Here is a 20,196-nt window from a genome sequence, read left to right as displayed (position 1 = left end):
ATCGCTGCACAGAAGTGTCTTGCTAACACAAACGTGGGCTGTCATCACCCACTCCTGCTGCTGGGCACCTTCCCGCACCCGGCTCTTCCCTGCTCTGCAGAACTCAAGCTCTGCTAGATCTACCCGCACAGCAGTGGGAGGATTTTCCTAGTGCAGTTACTCACAGCCATACAAATCCTAATGTCTTCACAGAGAGCAGGAGGCTAAAAAAAGAAAACATCTTTCGTGGCTTTCCCAAACCTAAGCTTGGAGCTTTCACACACCAGCCCCGCTCCAAGGGCAGCTGCCGTTGGCGTCATGGCAGAGGGACTCATGGCAGGTCCTGCCTTGCTTCTAACCCCCAAGTTAGGGGAGCTTCTGCCTTGGGAAGATTAGCAGCATATGGATTTTTATTCTTTGAAATGGAAAAACTCTCAAAGGAATAAGGATTAAACTCTATTTTTAACCCTCCCCTCCTAACGCATCTAGCAGAGGAATGCACTTAACACAGGGAGAGCAGCAGCAAGCCTTCCTCTCCCCAGCCACAGCCTAGAGACACCACCCCCCACCCTCCCTCATTTCAGAGCATCGGAGAGGCTGCCTACCGTGTCAGGAGCTTGCTCAGCCTTTTATGCTGCCTTGAGAACAAAGATGGATAAAGCCCAAGCACCATCAGAGCGCAAACTGCGCTCCCTGAAACATGGGAGAGCCGGGTCCCAAAGAGCAGCCACCTCCTTGAAGCAGCTGGACACGCTGGTGGGGTATCTTCTCTCTGGAAAGAAAATTGGCGCTGGGCTCGCTCAGCCTGGCTAGGGATGCTGCTCCTTGCGTGCTCAGCCTCTGTTTGGGGGCTTAAAACCCCCTGCAGGTGCAACGGTGTTTCCTTAGGCATCCTGGTGCTGTGTGGTGCTATCCTTAGGGCTCTTCTAAACCTCCCAAGGGGCTACTGAACTTCTTGAAGTCTACAAGCAGTGCTGGCCAGAGGCAGCCCACGGTAACGTTGCTCAGTTAGCAATAGCTGGAAGCCAGTCTGAGCTTTGACTTTGCAGCAAGGAAAGCATCAGAGGCTGGATGTGATTAGGGCCGTTAAAGCTGAGGGGACACTCTCCATGCCAGCAGATGGGATTTAAGCACAGCTGTGGTATTCAAGCAGCTGCTGGCCTGCACAAGCTAGCCGGAATTTGGGTGGGCTTCAGCCCTCCTGGCTCATACTTGGAGCTAATGAAAGCAGCAGGGGTGAACGCAGCTGTCAGTGTGATGGACTGGCTCCTCTCAGGTCTCCGGAGCTGCCGTGGGCTGTATTCCCTCCTCATCCTGGGCACTGATCCCCTGCCGTGGCCAACAGCCGCAGCTGCGAGCGAAAACGGCTGGCAAGCCGCAGGGAACGTGCACAGACACCCTCCAGCCTGCTGCTGGCAAAGGTGCGCCAGAAACGCTGTTAAACCTTGTTAAGCAGCAAACACTTGCTGCTAGAACCGTATTTTCTTTTAGAATGGAGCCTTTACTACTTCTAGTCCAAAACGTGACCCATGAGCCTGCGGTTAAAATTAGTTTCATAAAACAAGGGTGGCTCTTAGGGGGAATAGCAGCCGGCTGCTGCTCCTCGGCTCCCAGCGCCGCGATTGCTGGAGCCGGCGGCTCAGCTCTCGTGTCCCTGGGTGCTGCTGATCACAGTGGGTGCCTTTCTGCAAGCCTCTGCTCCTCCCTGCCTGCTTCCCAGATTCCACGGCTGTGTGATGAATGGGGTGGAGGAACAAGCCATGCTTGGATGGCGCAAGCTTTTTGCTTTGGGAATCATCCTGCGTTTTTAATGTTAATTGCAATCCTTTCATCTCCCTCTGAAACCTGCTCTGCGCTTCCCTCCCTCCCAGCCGCAATGCCGGGCTCCCTGTGCGGCAATTCCCAGAGCCCACCGGCTCCCACCCTGGGGACACCCCGTTCATTGGGCCTCCAGGGAGACTGCTCCAGGCTGGATGACACCAGTGGTCCAGGTACAAGGACTGTTGCCCACCACCCGGGGCAGGTATGATGCTGTCCGGGTGGGAGCTCCGCTGTGCTGGGAGCCGGTGCTGGAGCTGGCTGACGGGACCTGCAGCCGCCCCGGGAGCAGCCGGGCTGCTCCTGCTCCCCGGGGGCTGCTTGCACCGACCCCAGCCCAGCCCATGCGCTACACAAGCACAGGCACGCCGATCAGCTGTGAAACAGAAAACCAGCGTCCAAAGCGGGTCACTTAGGTCTTTAATAAAATATACAGTATGCATCCCATGCATAGATAGAAAATTAATTTACATGCTCTTAATTGTTTGCATAATGCTTTTTAATTAATACATGTAATTTAGTCTTCACATTTGAATACATTTTGCTACTGGAATACTTATGGAGAGAAGAGGAAACTCCTTCCTTTATTCAAGTAACAGTGCAGCGGGAGCCGGTCGGAGCAGATGATGCAGCTCACCAGTCCCAGCCCGCAGTAAGGATGAGCGCAGAGCGGGCCACAAACTGTCGATACTGGAAGACTCAATGATGCCAGGAGCGTGAGCACCTCCCATCCCACACCACTGTTCCTTGGGGACCCTTCCCCAGGTCCCACCGGGGTTTGATCAGCACATCACTACAGGCAGAGCCAGCACCGGCAGCTGCGGCTATGCCAAGAGCCAGCCAGGACAACCGGCAGCAAACCCCACAATCCAGGCACCCGGGGCCATCCCGCAGCCATCAACGTATTTTTGAGCTGATTAGGTGATCGCAGGGTGCTCGTTTCTGCTGCTCAGAACAGGAGCTGGATGTATTCCTCTGTGCACAGAAGAGCTGCACGATTTCCAAACAGAGAGCTGGGGGGCAAGGAAAAGCTGTGTAGGGAATTAATACAGCTCTGGGAGCAGCCCTGGATGTGCTCAGCCAGGCTGGGGACGCGGGTGGGAAGGGGGCCCAGTGCTGCAGGCAGATGTCCCTGCCCGGCTGTGGTGCTCAGCGGCTGCGGTGACGAGGGGCGGTGCAAGGTCCCCTCTGCCCCGGCTGTCCCATGGATGTGGGGTGCTCCCTCCCTGCAGCGGGGTGAGTGCATCGGCACCCGGGGAGCTGGGGTCCCTGTGGGGTCCAAGGTGATGCCCAGGGCAGTGTGATGACGATGGGGGGTGTCCTTACAGCCTCCTGCCCCTGCCTGGCCTCGAGGCAGGGAGGGATGAGATGGCAGAATGAAGCCAGGCTGGGGGCCGTGGTGAGGAAGACCAGGGCACGTGCCAAACCCAGCTGGCTTTGGTCATCTCCCCCACCCCATCATGGGGTGCTGCAGCCCCTGGGCTCCCTGGCAGCTCTTCCTGCGGTGGAAATCATGAGCACAATGGCAATGGCAGATGGCAGATGGCAGAGGCAGCTTCTCTGTGCCCAGGAGCATCTCCCCATGCCTGCTCCCTGGTGGCCCTTTGCAGGGTCTCTGCCTCCTTTCTGCCCCGAGGGCTGGGTGCCAGCAGCTGCTCTGCCAGAAGAAATGCCCTTGGCATGGGAGCCCCCCAGAGCGAAGGGCCTGGGGGGGACAGACCCTCTGGGGGTAGCCCCTTGATTCTCCCAGATTGATCCCCTCCAGCTTCTCCTGCCTCAGAGGACAGCGTCCCTTCTGCCTGCTCATCCCTGGCTGGTGTCCCCCCTTCAAGGACAGTGCTCCCAGCTGTGCCGCGCTCCCTCCCAGCACGGCCCCAGACCCGGATCGCTTGGGGGTCCCAGCAGCAGCCGTGCAGGAGAGCACTTAAACCCCCACTGCAACGGAAGGAACGTGAGGTCCAGTCAATCCCACTGCAGGGGCTGCGCACAGTGGGGCTCACACTGAGCTGGACACCACCTCTCCTCCCATACAGGCTCATTTCCAACCCCCTTTCCCCCATGGCCAACGGGGCAGCTGAGCATTTCGAGGCTGTTTCCAGCTGGGAGTAGGATGAGGTTGGGGCTGGAGCTGATGCTGACCTGGCACAGGAGCTGCAAGGGCAGTCAGCCTGGTCGGGGCTGCCTCACCCTCAGGCTATTTAACCTCACCCTGGACAGCACAAAACCTCAGGGCAGAGAAAAATCCCCCTTCACGCATCCAGGGCAGTGCCTGATCAGGGGTCACCTGTCAGGATTTTTCCTCACTCCCTTTCTGGCAGGGGTACCTCAGCGCCGCAGCCTCCCTTTGCAGCGGTGGGGGGAGCAGGGCTGTCGCTGGGTGACGTCCAGGCAGACCTGGGGGCTGCATCCCGGGGGCTGGAGGCAGCCGGCACCCGCTGGGCATCTCCTCCAACCCCTCCTGTCCTTGGCAGGGCAGGGGTGATGCCAGGCACGCTGCGAGGTGGGGAGAGCCTGGCTCCTCTGCCATGTCCTGGTGCAACAGCCACGCCATGCTCATGGTGAGCAGGTCCCGCGCGTGCCCCGGTGCCGCGGCACGGTGGGGTCAGGGTGTGGGGTGGGTGCCAGGGGTCAGACCACGGCGGTCGGGGCTGCCTCTGTCCAGCGAGGTCTCGCTCAGAGCCTCTGAGTCTCGGTCACGACTTGAGGTGCTCTCCACATCCTCGGGGTCTTTCTTCCCACTGTTCCTCACGGCTGCCTCCAGCGCCTTCTGCTTGCGGTAGAAGTGGGAGAACTTGTTGAAGATGATGGTGATGGGCAGCGCCACGACCAGGATGCCCCCCAGGATGCAGCCCGAGGCAGCCAGCTTGCCCACCACGGTGACAGGCACCACATCGCCATAGCCCACAGTAGTCATGCTGACCGTGCCCCACCACCAGCACGCCGGGATGGTGTCGAAGCCAACATCTTCTTCCTTCTCAGCCGTGTAGGCCACGCCGGAGAAGACAGAGACCCCCACGGCCAGGTAGAGCAGCAGGATCCCCACCTCCCGGTAGCTGTGCTGGAAGGCAAAGCGGAGGGGTGGTCAGCGGGGACCACCACATGCCAGGACACCGGGATCCCCCAGCACGAGTACAGCCCTGCATGCAGGCTCCTGCTCACCCCCGTTGGGGATCTCGGTGCCTCTACCCATCTCTGCTGTGGGATGTCCCGCTGTGGGCTGGGCTGAGGTGGGCTGGGGGTGGCTGTGACCCACACCTGGCAGCCACAGCTGCCCCCTGCCCTCCGGCAGCCCGCGAGAGGCAGGCAGTGCCAGCAGGGAAAGGGGACCCGTGCTTCCCAGCCAGGGCTCCCCAGCAGAGGCCACCCCCCTGCCTCCAGCACTTGCTCCAGCCTGATCTCAGCTAACAATATTTAGACACGTTTTCCTTTTATCTTGTCAGGTCCTCAGAAACCACCTAACAGGCAGCCTCTAAGCAAAGCAGTTTACGTCCTCCCAGGACAGCGGCGGCGTGCTGGGGGAGGGTGTGTGCCCCTGCCGCAGGCTCAGCTCCAGCTCCCACCCGGCTCTGAGCCCAAGCTCCCGGCTGCTGGACTGGGGAACCCCACAGCCAGAGCCCCGGGGACCTGATTCCTCCTGTGCCTCAACACCACCTACAGTCTCAGCATCCGTTTAACCCTTTATCAGACATGTAAGGGGAGGAGTTTTCCTGCAGAAGCTACTGTTCCTGAGACGATTACATTTCCCTTCAGGTTTTGCTGCTCCTCCACGGGAGACTCGAAGCGACCCTCAGAGCTGACAAGAATCCAAGCAGCCCTGGTCAACGGGTCGGTTAGGGGATCCATCCAACGTCAGCATGGGCTGGTCTTAGCACCCACCCCCACAGGGTGCTGCACCCCCTGGCTCGATGAGCCCCAGCCCGAGGGGTCTGGGAGCCCTGGCAGGAACGGAGCCATGGGACACCCAGCCTCCTGGGGGGGGGGGGGGGAGGCACGCAGGACCTGGGGGGACAGATGAATGGCAGGGGTGTGCCATGCTCCTTGAAGAAGCCATTTTTTTTCTGGTTTCAAAGTAAAACCTTTGTGTCGCAGGCTTTCTTTGGATGTCCTTAGTTGCTGAACAAAGTAGAAACCTGTGCCAAAAGCCCTGGGGAGAAAATCAGCAGGCGGCTGGGGGACGAGGCAGCAGGTGATGCCAAGAAGGGGGCTGCTGGAGGACAAGCTGGGACCAGGCAAACCGCCATGGGCCAGCGCTGGTCCGCAGCCAGCACCCAGCTCCCACCCCTGCCCTGTGGCTGGGGAGGTGTGAGCCAAGACCTTGCACGCAGCAGGGCCAAGGACCCCGGCACAGCCTGCTCTTAAAGCCTCCCAGACCAGGAGGGGACCGTGGAGCCCCCGTATTCTGGCAGAGCCAGGCTAACCACACACCAGTGCCAAAGCCACTGCCACCCTCACCACATGGCTCGTCCACTCGCTTTTTAATCGTCACAAGTGAATTTCTCGGGTGTTTCTGCCCACTGATCTGCCAGCTTGCTCTTCATCTTTCAGGGCAAGGAAAGCAGAGCTCTGAGCATGGGGGGTTTCTCCCAGTCTCCTAACAGGCAGGGAATGCTTTATTGGAGACCATATCATGACTAAACAAAATAACATTTGAGCAAAGCAAGCAGCAGAGGACTTGGGAAAAAAGCTTCCACAATCAAGGTGAGACATAAAAGAGGTAGATTCATGGCAGGGAGTTAGAAGACTTTGCTTAGACTGCTAGCAAAAGTTGCTTGGCTAATGCCAGTAACACTGAGGGGAAATAACCTCCTTCGCCGTCGCCTGTGGCTGCAAATGCCCTATAGCAGCTCTGAGGGAGCTCCCTGAGAGGGACAAAGAGCTCAGAGCCACTGAGTTTCAAGGCTGTATCACTTGGCCATGAAAGACTTGCTCCTGGCTGGAGCTTAACAGCACATCTGTATGTTCCAGCTCGGGAGCAGCAGAGCCAAGTAACCTTATACATTTTTAAAGAGCGTCAGTTATGGCCCTGGATTGTGTTGAAGTGTGAAGGCAAGAGAAAAGTCAGGAGCTCAATTGCTCCTACTACTTTAATTTACAGGCAGGGTCAGGGCTTGTGGCACAGGGGAGGCTCCAGGAATCTCCCAGCTGATCCTCAGGCAGGCTGCCGCCTATTTGAGCCATTTATCCTCATGTGGCTCACTCATTGATCCAGGGGCAGGCAGCTGCAGCTGGGGTTTGGGTGGGATGCAGGCTGAGCTGGTGTTCGGGTGGGATGCAGGCTGAGCCGGGGTTTGGGTGGGATGCAGACTGAGCCGGGGTTTGGGTGGGATGCAGGCTGAGCTGGGGTTTGGGTGGGATGCAGGCTGAGCTGGGGTTTGGGTGGGATGCAGGCTGAGACGGAGTTTGGTTGGGATGCAGGCTGAGCTGGGGTTTGGTTGGGATGCAGGCTGAGCCGGGGTTCGGATGGGAGGCAGGCTGAGCCGGGGTTCGGATGGGAGGCAGGCTGAGCCGGGGTTCGGATGGGATGCAGGCTGAGCTGGGGTTCGGGTGGGATGCAGGCTGAGCTGGGGTTTGGGTGGGATGCAGGCTGAGCTGGGGTTTGGGTGGGATGCAGGCTGAGCTGGGGTTTGGGTGGGATGCAGGCTGAGCCGGGGTTTGGGTGGGATGCAGGCTGAGCTGGGGTTTGGGTGGGATGCAGGCTGAGCTGGGGTTTGGGTGGGATGCAGGCTGAGACGGAGTTTGGTTGGGATGCAGGCTGAGCTGGGGTTTGGATGGGATGCAGGCTGAGCCGAGGTTCGGATGGGATGCAGGCTGAGCTGGGGTTCGGATGGGATGCAGGCTGAGCCGAGGTTCGGATGGGAGGCAGGCTGAGCCGGGGTTCGGATGGGATGCAGGCTGAGCTGGGGTTCGGGTGGGATGCAGGCTGAGCTGGGGTTTGGGTGGGATGCAGGCTGAGCTGGGGTTTGGGTGGGATGCAGGCTGAGACGGAGTTTGGTTGGGATGCAGGCTGAGCTGGGGTTTGGATGGGATGCAGGCTGAGCCGAGGTTCGGATGGGATGCAGGCTGAGCTGGGGTTTGGATGGGATGCAGGCTGAGCCGAGGTTCGGATGGGATGCAGGCTGAGCTGGGGTTTGGATGGGATGCAGGCTGAGCCGAGGTTTGGATGGGATGCAGGCTGAGCTGGGGTTTGGGTGGGATGCAGGCTGAGCTGGGGTTTGGGTGGGATGCAGCTGAGCGAGCAGCCAGCCTTGCAGCAGGTGATGCTGGGTGATAAAAGGCTCCAACAGAAAAGCCACCCCAGCAGCAGCCCCTCTGGGCTCCTGCCAGGCCGGAGGGCTGTCTGCCCTTGGGACAGCCATAGGCCATGCATGGGCTCCTTCCCTGCTGAATGCACCTTTCCTCCAGCACAGCAGAAGACAAATGGTGTGAAGAGCCCAGTCTGAGCCTGCTGGAGATACCAGCATGGGGACCGAGACAGAGATGGCCCAGGTAGCAACAGCAGGGTGATGTATCTGCTGTCTGGGGATGTGCAGCTCTGGCTCTTCCAACCTGTTTGTGTATTTAGGCTTCTGAGGGGCTGGACAGCAACTCCTGTAGATCCCTGCAGACACCTAAGTTACTCAGTGCCGAACACCTCTTGACTGCTGGTGGGAGACAGGCACCAAACTCCCACCAGGGAAGCTGCAGGAATGGTGATGGATGTCGTGTATGGCAGGGAGGAAGAGCAGAGACAGGTGGGAAGCCTCTCCTCAAATTAAATGGGTCCTGGATGAGGCCCCAAGTGATCTGAAGACTGTTCAGAGTTTATAATGCTCAAATGGCAGAAATCCCTCTGCTAGCACTTTCGTGGCAGGGGAACAATTACTCAGCTTGCCAGAGCCATCGCTCCCACTTCCTGGCTGTTAACAGCCTTTACTCCTCTGCTGCTGCTTTATGCTCTTGCGATAGGAAGTAAATTATGATTAACAAGACGTTGTAATTTATGTGCCCAGTAAATCACAACGCCAAGCTGCTGCGTCAGATTTGTGTCTTCGCTCATCCCCATTTACAGCTGACTCTGGAGTCCCCGGGAAAGCGGCACTTTCCAGCACGTCACTCGGTGAATCAGCGGCTCGGCAGAGGCCGGAGCCAGGATGCTGCCAGCTCCTCGGATCTTGTCTGCTGCTTAATAACATGCAGATGAGCCCGTCAGTCCCTGCTCTGCTGCAACATGTTGTTCACACTTAAACGGAGTGCAGAAAGGGTTCAGGGAGCCCTTCCCACGTGTACAATTTTATTTAAATTTCACAAACAGTATGTTACACGGGTCTGTCACTTGCTAATTGCTCTTTCAAGGTGGATGTTCAGAAGTATGATGCAGGTAGGACTTCAGGCATCTTCATTTCAAACAATCTTCCCTGGATCTTCTTTTCAGCAGGCTTTGAGGTTGCAGGGAATTTCCCCACACACACTTATTCTGGTGCTCTGTGGGGTTTGCAAGATTAGTGCTGGGCTGGTCCTGTTTCACAGCAGAAGTTGGCAGAAGACCTTTCCTGCTGTCCATCCTCATCCCCAGCCAGACTCAAGGGTTGCTTTTCTCCATGGCTCACCCACAGGAATGGGTCCAGCCCTGGCAGTCGAGTCGGGCCAATGCCAGGACATCCCATGCCAGCCCTGCCACTGCTGCAGCAGCGAGAAACCAGGTGTCCCCAGCTGCAGCTGTGCCTGCCTCATCCGTGCAATGGCCCTTCAGGGGGAGCAGCACCAGGAGCTGCAGCACTGGCCCCTGCCAGGCTCTGAGCAGGAGGAGAGCAGCCTTTTGCTTGGATTTCAGGCTCTGTTCCGAAGATTGCTTTCCTTGGCTTTCCTTGGCCATTTGTTTGGCGCAGTTTGTTTGAAGGGCGGGGGAAAGCATAGGAATATTTGCATCAGCAGTGCTTGAAAAACCAGTCTTCTGCTTTGAACATGGGGACCAGAGGCAGTCCCACAAGGAGAAGGAGATGTTTGCCCTGGTGGCCATCCCCCTGTGCCCAGCACAAGCCCCACATCTGGTGGGGCATCAGGAGCGTGTGTCACTCTGCGTCTTGGCAGGCTCGAGGATTGGCTTTCAGATGTGGCCACTTGGATGTGGTCACCAAGACTCAAAGACAGTTAAAGGCTGAGTTGATTTGGCCTCTGCATCAGGCTGGACTTTCTAAGTGCAGGAGGTGAGGGGACAGTTTCACTCCCCCCAGATTCAGGCATGTGGCCCTCAGCACGAGGAGGGTGGAGGAGGGAGGGCAGGGGGAGAGCAAAGAGCCACACCGGGCACCACATCTGGTCTGCACCGCTGGCTGAGCGATGGAGGGCTGGGCTGCAGCACCGGGCTGCTGAGGATTTCATCACAGCTTCATGCTTTGATTCTTGTCACAGCTGTTCTTTGTCCAAGGAGCCTGGGGGTGCTGCAGAGGGAGGCTGGAGAAACATAGCCTTGGGGCACATGATGGAGGATGCAGACCACCTCTCACCAAACCCACTGGGCCCCGGTCCTGCAGGTCTCAGCATCTCCTCATCCTCAGGACTTCATGGACCTGGGGCCAGCTTCCTCCAGCCCTGCACACCATGCTTTTCCCGAGGTTTTCCAGCACACTGAGAGTAGCCCGGGCTCTGCTGGGGGCTTGGACCCTGCCTTTGGCTGGTTGTCCCAGGCCCTGCACCCTTTGCTTTTCTGTTGCTGCTTTGTGCTACCCGTGATTAACCATGTCCCAGTCTCAATCTCATCGTATCCTGGAGCATCCAGCTGTCAGCTCAACTGGACCAGGATCTCTACGTCTCCCTAGATGGGCAAACACCAAGGGCTGGGTGCTAGTCTCTGGCCAGCTGGCAGCATGCCCTAAGGAGGTTCCCCTCTCCTCCCAGCCTAGGGACAGGAGCAGCTCAAGCCACTCACGCTGGTGCTGGCATACCCAGCAGCTGCTGCCTGGCCTGGTCCCTGCTCAGAAGGTCTTTTGCAGCCCAAACTAGGCACTGACTCACTTGTGGTGGGACATCTCCAGCCACCCGTGCATGGCTGAGTCCCTTCCAACACCATGCAACAGGGCTCGCACACCACGGTGGGAAGGGATGGCTGAGTCCCTGGAAGCACCAGTTGTGTGTGAAGCAAAGTCTGCAAGCAATGGGGTGAATTGCTGTTGGCTCTGAGTGTGTGTACAAAGAGGACTCATGCAGTGCTCCTCACACCTGATTGCTTTAGCAGACTCACCAACAGTCCAGCCCACCACCCCAAGCAAGCTTGCCAGTCACCACCCGGAGCTGGTAGCTCACTGGGAATGGGTATGTCCACATCCCCCAGCCATACCACAGGTCTCCTTCTTGCCCAGAGGCTAAAGGAGTAGATAGGGAGATAGAAAGCCACTTTACCTTCAAGGTGGCCCCCAGTGACCTCAGTCCGGTGGAGTGCCGAGCCAGCTTCAGCACCCGGAATATCCTCATGAGGCGAAACACCTGCACGACCTTGCCCAGGTTGCCCAGCTCTGAGTCACTGCCCATGGTCAAGTCCACCAGCAGGGTGAAGTAGAAGGGCAACACCGAGACAATGTCAATCAGGTTCAGCGGGTGCTTGAAGAACTTCCTGGGGTTGGGGGAGAGCAGGAGGCGGGAAGACACTTCAAAGGTGAACCAGGAGATGCAGAAATACTCCAGCTTGTGCAGGATGGGCTCATCAAGCACGTTGCCATTTTCGTCCACCTCCTGGTATTCGGGCATGCTGTGGATGCACATGGTGGCTATGGAAACCAGCACCACGCTGATGGACACGAAGCTGAAGAGTTTGCTGGGAATGGAGTAGCCAGGGTTCTCCATGGTGAGCCAGAGGCGTTTGCGCACATTGCCACAGCGCAGCGTGCTGTAGCGCAGCAGGTCATGGTTGATGTCGGAGATCTCATCGGGGGACGTGTCCACGCTGCTGACCTCGCTCTCCTCATCCCAGTTGTGGTGCCGGCTCTCCAGCTTACGTTCGTGGTAGCGGTAGCTGCAGCAGGAGTCCAGGAAGAACTCATTGATGCCCCAGTACTCGATCTCCTGGCAGAAGGAGAAGACGCACAGCTCCTCCATGACATGCAGCTTCCCCGTCTGGTAGAAGTGGAGCACGTAGAGGAAGAAACCAGGGTTTCGGTCAAAGTAGAACTCCCTGGCACTCACATCGTAGTCATCGCAGAGCTGCAGGATGGACTCCTCCGAGTCACAGGAGAGCAGGCGTCCCAGGCGGGTGTCAGGGAACTTGGAGAGGGCGCTGGAGCTGAGCCGCCTTCTCAGACCCCCTACGTTGATGTTGATAACGTCCTCCTCAAAACTGGGACGCCAGTAATTTAAGGTCTTGTTGACCATGATCAGCAGAGCAGGAGCTGGCTCCACCTGCGGGTGAGACACAGCGGGGCTGGAGGGGGCACAGGGCTCCCCCCCGATCCAGGTGCTGCTGGGGAGGGGGACAGAAACACCCTGGGGAGCGAGGAGGGATGTTTGCATTTTGAAAAGTGAGGACCAGGGAGAGGGGAGACGGGAGACAGAAACAGCTTTGGGCAGTTGTTCTTCTGTGGTATGGAAGGAAAAAAAGAAAGCTGATAATTTTTCCAGGTGAAACACCTCATTTTTTTTATCTCTTAAAGTTTCTCCCTTTGTAGCTCACTAACAGCCTAAGGAAGGCAGCTTACTGCACCTCCAGCACCTAACCCATGGGGCTTTCCTTGTTCAAGCTGGGAATTAGTCACTGAAGAAAAGATTTATCCCCCAAAGAAAAATTCCCTGTGGAAAAAATAGATCTCATCAAGTCACCACTGCAGCGATTCTGCAGAAGAGCTTTGTAGCCCGACTACCTATGTTGCTAATTAGACCTGGTCAAAAAGTCCTTAGAGGGTGCAGCCTTCCCAGCAGCAAAGGCAGTTTTGCCAAAATCAGTGTTTTTACAGAAGGTGTGAGTTTTAGGGAGAATTTCAGTGAAAGATGTGTCAAAACAATTTATCTGCCTGCTCTGTTTCCTCTTGTGTGTTCTGTCATGTAAAATATTAAGATTATTTTTGTAACATTGAAACATAACAAAAACATGATTCAGAATCATTGATGACTGAATTAAAAATCTGTACATTGTTAGGGAAATAAAACCCGAAGTTTTGATTTTTATTGGGTTTCAGGATTTTAAAAGTTTCAGGGGGCTGGGCTTTTCTGTGCAGCAGAAATTCCATTTCCCAATGAGAAGCAGCTAAAGCATCTAACAAAAAGAAGCATTCCCACACCTTCATATGCATTTACCCATCTTGACCAGAAGCTTAGACAAAAAAAGGCAGATAAAAAGGTTTGTGATCTTCCTGCATCACCTTGAAATCAAACTTCTCCACCTACCTTATTCTTCACAATGCCTGGGGACGTGCAGAGCAGCCCTGTACCCACACGTCCCCCCACTCCTGACATGGGGGCATTGGGTGTTGTCAGGAAGGATGTTGCCTTTGCTCTCGTGGTTGAGAAATTACATTTCCCCATGCAGTGACTACTTTTAGAAAAGCATGCCGCTATTAGGCATGTTAATGGTTGGACTTGATGATCTTAAAGGTATTTTCCAACCTAAATGATTCTGATTCTTTAACTTGCTCCTGAGCTCTGCTCACAATTCAGGGTCACTGCTGGTACCGACATGACTTCTGCTGCCATTGATGCTTTTGCTGCAGGGGTCACTGAGGCATTTGTGACCTCCAGACTGGCTGTCTCCCATCTCAGAGGCTTCCCTCCCTGGTTTTAATCAGGCAGATTACTAGAAAAATCCATCACCTTCTCTGTCTTGTGTCACCCCTTGAAGTTTTCAAACTTCTAGGTGACACAGGGGCAGAAGCAGACAGGCAGCAGGAGCCAAGGGAAGAGCCTGCAACAGCCCCCGTGGTGATGCTGAGGTGCCACCAGACCCTGCACAGGACATTTGGGTCTGAGAGCAGCCACCGAGGGCCAAGGCCAGGTCAGCGACACGAGGTGGGTCCCCCCCGCCCAGGGGAATCCCAGCTCCCCTGTGGACCCCATTGCACCCCAGCCCTGCGCTGCTCGCCGGACATCTCGTGGGGTTTATGGGGCAAACGCTCCAGCAGGGGAAGGGCTCTGCATGTTTTCCAGTGTCTGAGAAACGCAGCATAAAGGGTTCGTCAAACCAGGAGGGACCTGGGGGACATTTTCACGTCTAAATCTGGAGGTCAGAGCAGAGCTGGAGAGGGACAAGTGATGGAGTAATGGTTAGAAATAAAGCCCAGAGGTGTGGTTTTAAGCTGAGTGGGGCTGTGGGTGCAGCAAATGCCAGATTTGTGTGAAATAGCCTGGCAAATGCATCTGCTAACTCCACTGCATCTCCCAGCCGGGGCTTCTTAAAGACACAGGCTTTACACACCAAGCCAGCACTTCCCATCACACCATGTATGAAGGAAGCAACCAGCTTGATAAGCCTCAGAGCATAATGGACTCATTCTCTTGCCTTTCAAAGGGGAGCAAAAAGAGAGAAGGGTCAACTTTTTTAATGCTTAAGACAAAAACAAGGGAGAAAAAGGGGTGTAAACACTCCTTTCTAAGGGATAAATTGGAATTTCTGTGACAGATTAGCTTTTCCAGGGAAGACATCACACAGCCCATCTGTGGGGTGGGGATGACTAATCCAGGTTCCTTCCAGAAGGATGCTCATGCATTCAGGCTACAAACACACACACAGGGGCTGTGGGGGTGGATCTGTGGGATCCAATTTATCCCACGCCCGTCCTCAGCCTCTCTCCACACCCTCCCTATACAGCAGCCGCTCTGGGAGGCCAGGCCAAATGTCACTGAAATCAAAGGCGAGGTGGTTTTGGGGCTGGGCTGGGGCACAGGGCAGCCTGGGTGGGTACCAGGGGCTGTGCTGGGACAGCAGGACAAGTCCAAAGCGATGCTCCAGCTCAGCAGGACCATTCACAGCACACAGCCGTGCTGTGCAGCTGCAGCTCTGGGCAAGACATACCAAACCCCGAGAGCCAGGAGGGAGCCAGCTCCCACCTCTCTCCCAGCTCAAAAAAAAAAAAAAAGAAATGTGGGTGTCAGGACCCCGCAAGCCTTTGTACTCCAGGGAAACCCCTCCATCCATCCCCACTCCCCCTCCCTCCCTCCCTCCCGCGCAGGAAGCAGCGCAAGGAGAAGGGTCGTGAACTGTCTGAGATGCTCCTTGCTGATGTTCACTTCTGAATGGAGGAAATTATTTCTGCCCACGTACAGCTTTCATCCAGGAATCTAATGCAGCAATTAATAGTTTTATAACTCTTTTGCCTACTCGTTTCATGACTAGCTAAGCTCAGCTTCAGAACAAACCCGGGGTTTGAACCTGGCGTGATCTCCCCTCTTGGATCATCAAAGCATGTTCCCGTCACATTTCCAGGGGTATCTGCTGGGAAACAGAAGCTTACTTTTGGAAGGTTGGCAGGTTTTTTTTTATTTTAAAGAACAATGGACAGAGAACACAGATATGTCTGTCTAGAATAATGTGAATTTGCAAAATTTTCCTTTAGCTAACCCCAGATTTCCATGAATGATTGGAAAAATGGAACAGATAAGTCCAGTGTCTTTCTGATAAATTCTGAAATACACTGTAAGCTATTTTAAGGAGACAACCATCAGAATTACACAAGCCCAGTGTGAGCTGGGTGTTGGGCATCCAGATGAATATGTATCTTGTGGAGAAAAAAATCTCTGATATATGCATTTATGACAGTAAAAAATATAAAAACAGATCAAGCATATCTGTAAGAAATGCTAGAAGAGTTTCCCTTGACAACGTTGTTTTTTTTCTTAAAGGCATTCATATAGAAGTTATGTATATTTATTCTAACTGGCAGAGGGGACCCAAGGGAGTGGGAAGGAAGATGCTAATAGACATTCAAGTGAGTATGCAGCAAGTGCAGGGAGTATTGCACACAGGGGCTTTTCCAGCCAGGTACAATGGATTTAGATTAACAGTCCAAATAAAAAGCCCTGTACTTACAGCTCAGCGAGGCTTCCCAGCGGGGAGTCGTGTGCCTTGTCTCAAAGGAGCCATTAGAAATTCGTAGAGAAGGAGGAAACCCTTATCCTTTGCCTGTAGCCCAGTCCTAAACACCCCGTCACCCCGGGCTTGTGACCCTGCATGTTCCAGGTGTGCAGGGGTGGTGGCTGCGAACCGCTGGAGAAGTCCTGTGTGGGATGCCCATAGGGCTGGGTGTCCCTCGCTGGGCACCTGAGGGGACAGTGGGGCTGGCTGACCCCCCAGCTCCTGCAGGATGGTGTCCCCGTGAGCCATGGGCTGGGGCAGGACCGCGGAGACACCTGCTTTCTGGTCATCCAAAAGTGCCTCTGCAGAGCCCCGTCCCCAGCTCTGAGCGTTCCCGTCCCCACCGGCCTGAAGGTGCTCAGGACCTTGGGGGGGGGGGGTGGGGGGGCGGGCGGGGGGGGGTTGCCAGGCGGGCAGGGGCGAGCATGGAAGGGGGATTCCCACTGCCGGCTGCTCCCTGCAGGCAGAGCATGAGCTGCTGCTGTGCGCTGAGAGGCCACCAAGATGCCCAGGGCTGGGGATGCAGATGGCGGGGGAGACGGGGGGGACGGGGGGGACGGGGGAACGACACGGCACGGGACTCTGCTGGCTTCGGGGTGCAGGAGGGGGTGATTACCAACCGCTCGGCTCTCTGCTGCCAGCGGCCGGCCCGGTGCCTGCTGCCGATCGTGCCCTGCCCTGTGCCAGCCTCCCCTCCCGGGCCACACGCAGTGGGTGCACAGCTCTCCGGAGGGGACCCCCGCGCCCTGCCCTCGTCCCTGGGGAGGAGGAGGTGCAGCCCCCGCGGGGGGGGCTTCGGGGAGCGGGACTCTCCTACACCCACCTGCAGAAGGGCGGGGAGGAGTGTCCCTGTGCCCCCGGTCCCGGCAGCATTCCGCCATGTGGATGCTGGCACGGCGGCTCCCTGCACATCCCGGGATGCCCGTGCCTCGCTTCCCCCCTCATCCCGGTCTGCCGCTGCCCCCATCCCTGCTCACCCCTCATGCCGCTGCTCCGGCTGCCCTCTCACCCCGGGATGCCGGTGCCCCGGGTGCCTACCGCGCCCCAGGGCGCCGATCCCTGCAATGCCCCGGGGATGCGGGTACCCCGGGTTCCCGGGATGCCGGCGCCCCGGTCCCCACTGTTCCCTGGGTTGCCGATCTCACGGCTCCCGCCGCACCCCAGGATGCCGGTGCCCCCCATCCCTGGGACGCCGGTGCCTGCAGCACCCCGGGATGCCGATGGTTCGCGTCGCCGGAATGCCGGTGCCCCGGGTCCCCACCCCGCCCCGGGATGCCGGCGCCCCCAGTGCCCACCCCGGGCTGCCGGCGCCCCGGGTCCCCGCGATGCCGGTGCCTGCCGCACCCCGGGCGCCGGAGCCCGGCCCCGCGCCGCCGCTCACCTGCCTCGGCGCCGCCCCCGCCGCAGCGTGCGCGCCCGGCGCGGAGCCGCGGAGCCCTGCGGGGCCGGCGGCGGCGGCAGCTCCGCGGGGCCGGGGGGTCCCGCCCGCCGCCCCTCCCGGGGGTGCCGCCCTCGGCCCGCCCGCCCGGAGCCGCGGGGCGGGAGCGGGGAGCGAGGCCGGTGCTCGCCTCGGCGGCACGGCGGGGCCGGAGCAGCGCAGGCCCCCCGCGCCGGTGCAGGGGAGAGGGGACGCCCGGGGATGCGCGGCACGGGGGAGCCCACTCCGTTCCTGACGAAGCCCACCGGGACCCCCGGGGGGAGCGGGCTCGGCAAGGCGGGCTGGCGGGCGGGCACGGCCCCGCTGCCGGGCTGCGCTGCGCGGGGCTGGCAGCGGGACCCCCGGCCGGGGCCGGGCGGGGGTGCCCCTGCCCCGGTGGCCTTGACCTGCCGGCAGTGCCCTGCGCAGCCCGGGGAGCATCACCCGGCCCCGCCAGCCCCAGCGCTTTGGGAAGGTGCCCTGGGGGGGCCGAGCCCCTGGGGCTGTGTGGTGCTGTCCCACGCCGGGGGACCCAGGGGTCCGGGGGACGATGCACCTCAGACCTTATAGCCCCTCCATGCGGTCCAGCACCATCTTCCTCCCTGGGACCAGGGGGTGCATAAGGCACGGGGGCAGCCCCCCAGGGAAGAGCCCCCCTGGCTGGCTGAGCTCCCAGTTGCCTCTGTAAAGGCTCACTGGGAGGCGGGCGAGGGCAGTGAGCCCCGGGCATGGCACACGCTGGGGTTTAGGTCAGCAAGCTGCCACCGCCGCACAGGGCCATCACCACCCATCCCCGGGGACCACTGCAAGCACAGCAGCTTCCCCAAAAGTGAGCTGCTGGAGCAGAGAGATGGGAAAGAGAAGATGGGAGACCTTCCAGGGGTGCTGGCCAGGACCGCGTGTCTGCACAGCAATGGCTCATCACTGGGCAGCCAGCACAGAGCAGCTGTGTCAGCCGGGACGAGACTTCACACCACCCTGCGCATCAGATCCCTCGCCTTGCCGATACCAGCCCGAGGGGCTGGAGCCTGTGGGTGCTCACCCTTCTCCAGGCTCGCACACAGGCAGCTGAGAGCTCTTTTTGGTGGTGAGCACCCTTCCCCCTGCCTGCACCCCTGCTCCCATGGCCGCCTGTGCTGCCAGCCCTGTCCCGGTGCCAGGCACCGCTTGCTGCTGGGGGGCCATCAGCGTGTTTCCATGTGTGTGATGTGTCAGACTGTGTGTGCCATGTGCTTGTTTACATGGGAAGGAGGCAGCGGAGGGAGGGGGAAGGGATGACATTGAGGGAGGCCTCAGAAAAGGAAAAAAAAAAGACAAACTGAGGAGAAAAAAAAAATACCCTGAGGGAAATTCCTCTGTTCTGTGATACGAAGCAAAAAGCATTTATTTTTATGGCAATTAGGGATGGCTGAGCATCCCTGGAAGCTGCAACATAAACATGCCCAGCTTTGTCTGCTCTGGGCACTTGCAAGCCCAGCTGACAGCGGGTGCTGAGCCCCAGCGGGGTGCAGCCCACGGGGTGGGAGGAGGGCTGGCTCCCACGTGGGGTTTTCTCTGCCTGTCGCTGACATATGGTCATCGGGGTGAATTTTCCTTTCTGAAAATACTTCTCAGCCACCCATTTTTCAGGGAAGGAGCCATGCCTCGCTCTGCAAGGGTGCCCACTCCCTCCAGCGCTTTGTCTCTGCACCAGAGCCTCATTGATGCACCACTGCAGGGTAGACTTGAGCCCTTTCCCCCAAAAAACCAGCTCTCCCAGCACCGGGGTGTTTGCTGAGCATCCCCTGGGCCATGCAGAGGAGCTGAAGCATGAGTGGGAAGCGAGGCAGGGAGCTGCAGGGGCTCTGCCTGTAATGGCCCCAGGTGGAAGGGATCACCCTGGGAAGGGGCTGGGGGGACACAGAGGGGAGACACCTCCATGTCTCCTGCTGCAACTCAAAGCCCTGGCTGGAAGGGCTGCAGGAGAGCAAAGTTCACCTTCCCAGCTGCAGAGACCCTGCGCAGGCTTGTGCTGGCATCGCAGCATCCTTCAGACGGGACTTGGCTGCAGCGTCGATGGTACTTGAGGTGAATTTTCCCTTTGCTGCACAAACTCAGAAGCAAAAGGCCTGACTCTCCCATTAGCTGACCAGAGCTGGTTGGCCTGACTTCACACTGCCACTGGCAAGCCATGGCAGGAAAAGGAGACTCCCATTCTGATGATCATTCCCAGAAAACTGAGGTGCAAGGGCCCTTACTTGGCACAGCCGGGTTTGCAGCCAGGCTGGAAGGGTGCAACTCACCGCAGCACGGGCCAGCTCCGCGCCTCTGCCGTCGCTCCTGAGCTAACTGGCAGTGATGTGGAGAAGGAAACAGGCAGAAAATCAGGTCAGCTGGAAATGCCTCGCCATCTCTTCCTTTCATGTCTCCCCCCCATCTCCCTCTCTTGGGGAAGGCAGGTCTCCCCCCGCCAAAGCCCAGGGGTGATGATGTCAACAACCACACGGCGAATCCTCCACGTGGGGATGGGGGGCAAAACCTCTTGCCATGGTCTCTTCTGCAGTCTGGAAGCAAATCGCAGAGGCAGGGCGAGTCTGAAGCCAGCAGCCATTTCAGTACTGCAGTGAGTCATCCCGAAAGGCGCTCAGCTTGTGGCAGCTCTCTTCCTTTCTTCTTTCTGCCTTTTTTTTTTTTTTAATAGCTGATGTAGCAATAAATTAAAAAATAAGGGGAAATATATATGAATATAGCATGTCTGCAGAGCTCCTTTAATTAAAAGAAAAATCTTCAACTACTTTTCAGCCCCTTGGACATCTGGCGTGAAAGATGGGAGCCGCTGGGTGCCTGCCATGTGGAGGGTGGGATGGCGCGGGGCGAGCACTAGCACACCTGAGAGCACAGGGGTCCGCAGGGCTGGCTGCCCATGGGGGCTGGTTAATGCCGGGGACATGAACCCAAAGGATTTCACAAGCAG

The 20,196-nt window shown here is 57.9% G+C and overlaps 1 protein-coding gene across 2 annotated transcripts; it reads right to left on the bottom strand.

The window, feature by feature from the left end:
- Positions 1-2,200: 2,200 nt before the first annotated feature.
- Positions 2,201-17,306, bottom strand: KCNS1 (potassium voltage-gated channel modifier subfamily S member 1). 2 transcript variants are annotated; one of them, XM_055722958.1, is made up of 3 exons: positions 17,208-17,306; positions 11,173-12,165; positions 2,201-4,855 (listed from the first exon to the last, which is right to left on the bottom strand). In XM_055722958.1, exons 2-3 carry the CDS (start codon positions 12,136-12,138, stop codon positions 4,400-4,402), a joined length of 1,422 nt encoding a protein of 473 aa, XP_055578933.1. In that variant the 5' UTR covers positions 12,139-12,165; positions 17,208-17,306; the 3' UTR covers positions 2,201-4,399. The 2 variants fall into 2 exon arrangements, with proteins under 2 accessions (XP_055578933.1, XP_027661005.1); XM_027805204.2 differs by lacking the exon at positions 17,208-17,306 and adding an exon at positions 15,782-15,901.
- Positions 17,307-20,196: the final 2,890 nt, after the last annotated feature.

Source organism: Falco cherrug, chromosome 10 (genome assembly GCF_023634085.1).
Source record: "Falco cherrug isolate bFalChe1 chromosome 10, bFalChe1.pri, whole genome shotgun sequence".
NCBI lineage: Eukaryota > Metazoa > Chordata > Aves > Falconiformes > Falconidae > Falco > Falco cherrug.
The sequence above is the reverse complement of the archived record's forward strand: the minus strand, read 5'-3'. Positions and strand labels throughout refer to the sequence as shown.

What these genes read in the sequence shown, in the direction of transcription:
- KCNS1 (XM_055722958.1), bottom strand. Translation starts at nt 12,138, where the DNA reads ATGGTCAACAAGACCTTAAATTACTGGCGTCCCAGTTTTGAGGAGGAC. An exon ending in CACTGGGGGCCACCTTGAAG is followed by an intron (nt 4,856 to 11,172) that starts GTAAAGTGGCTT and finishes TTTGCCTTCCAG; the next exon opens with CACAGCTACCGGGAGGTGGG.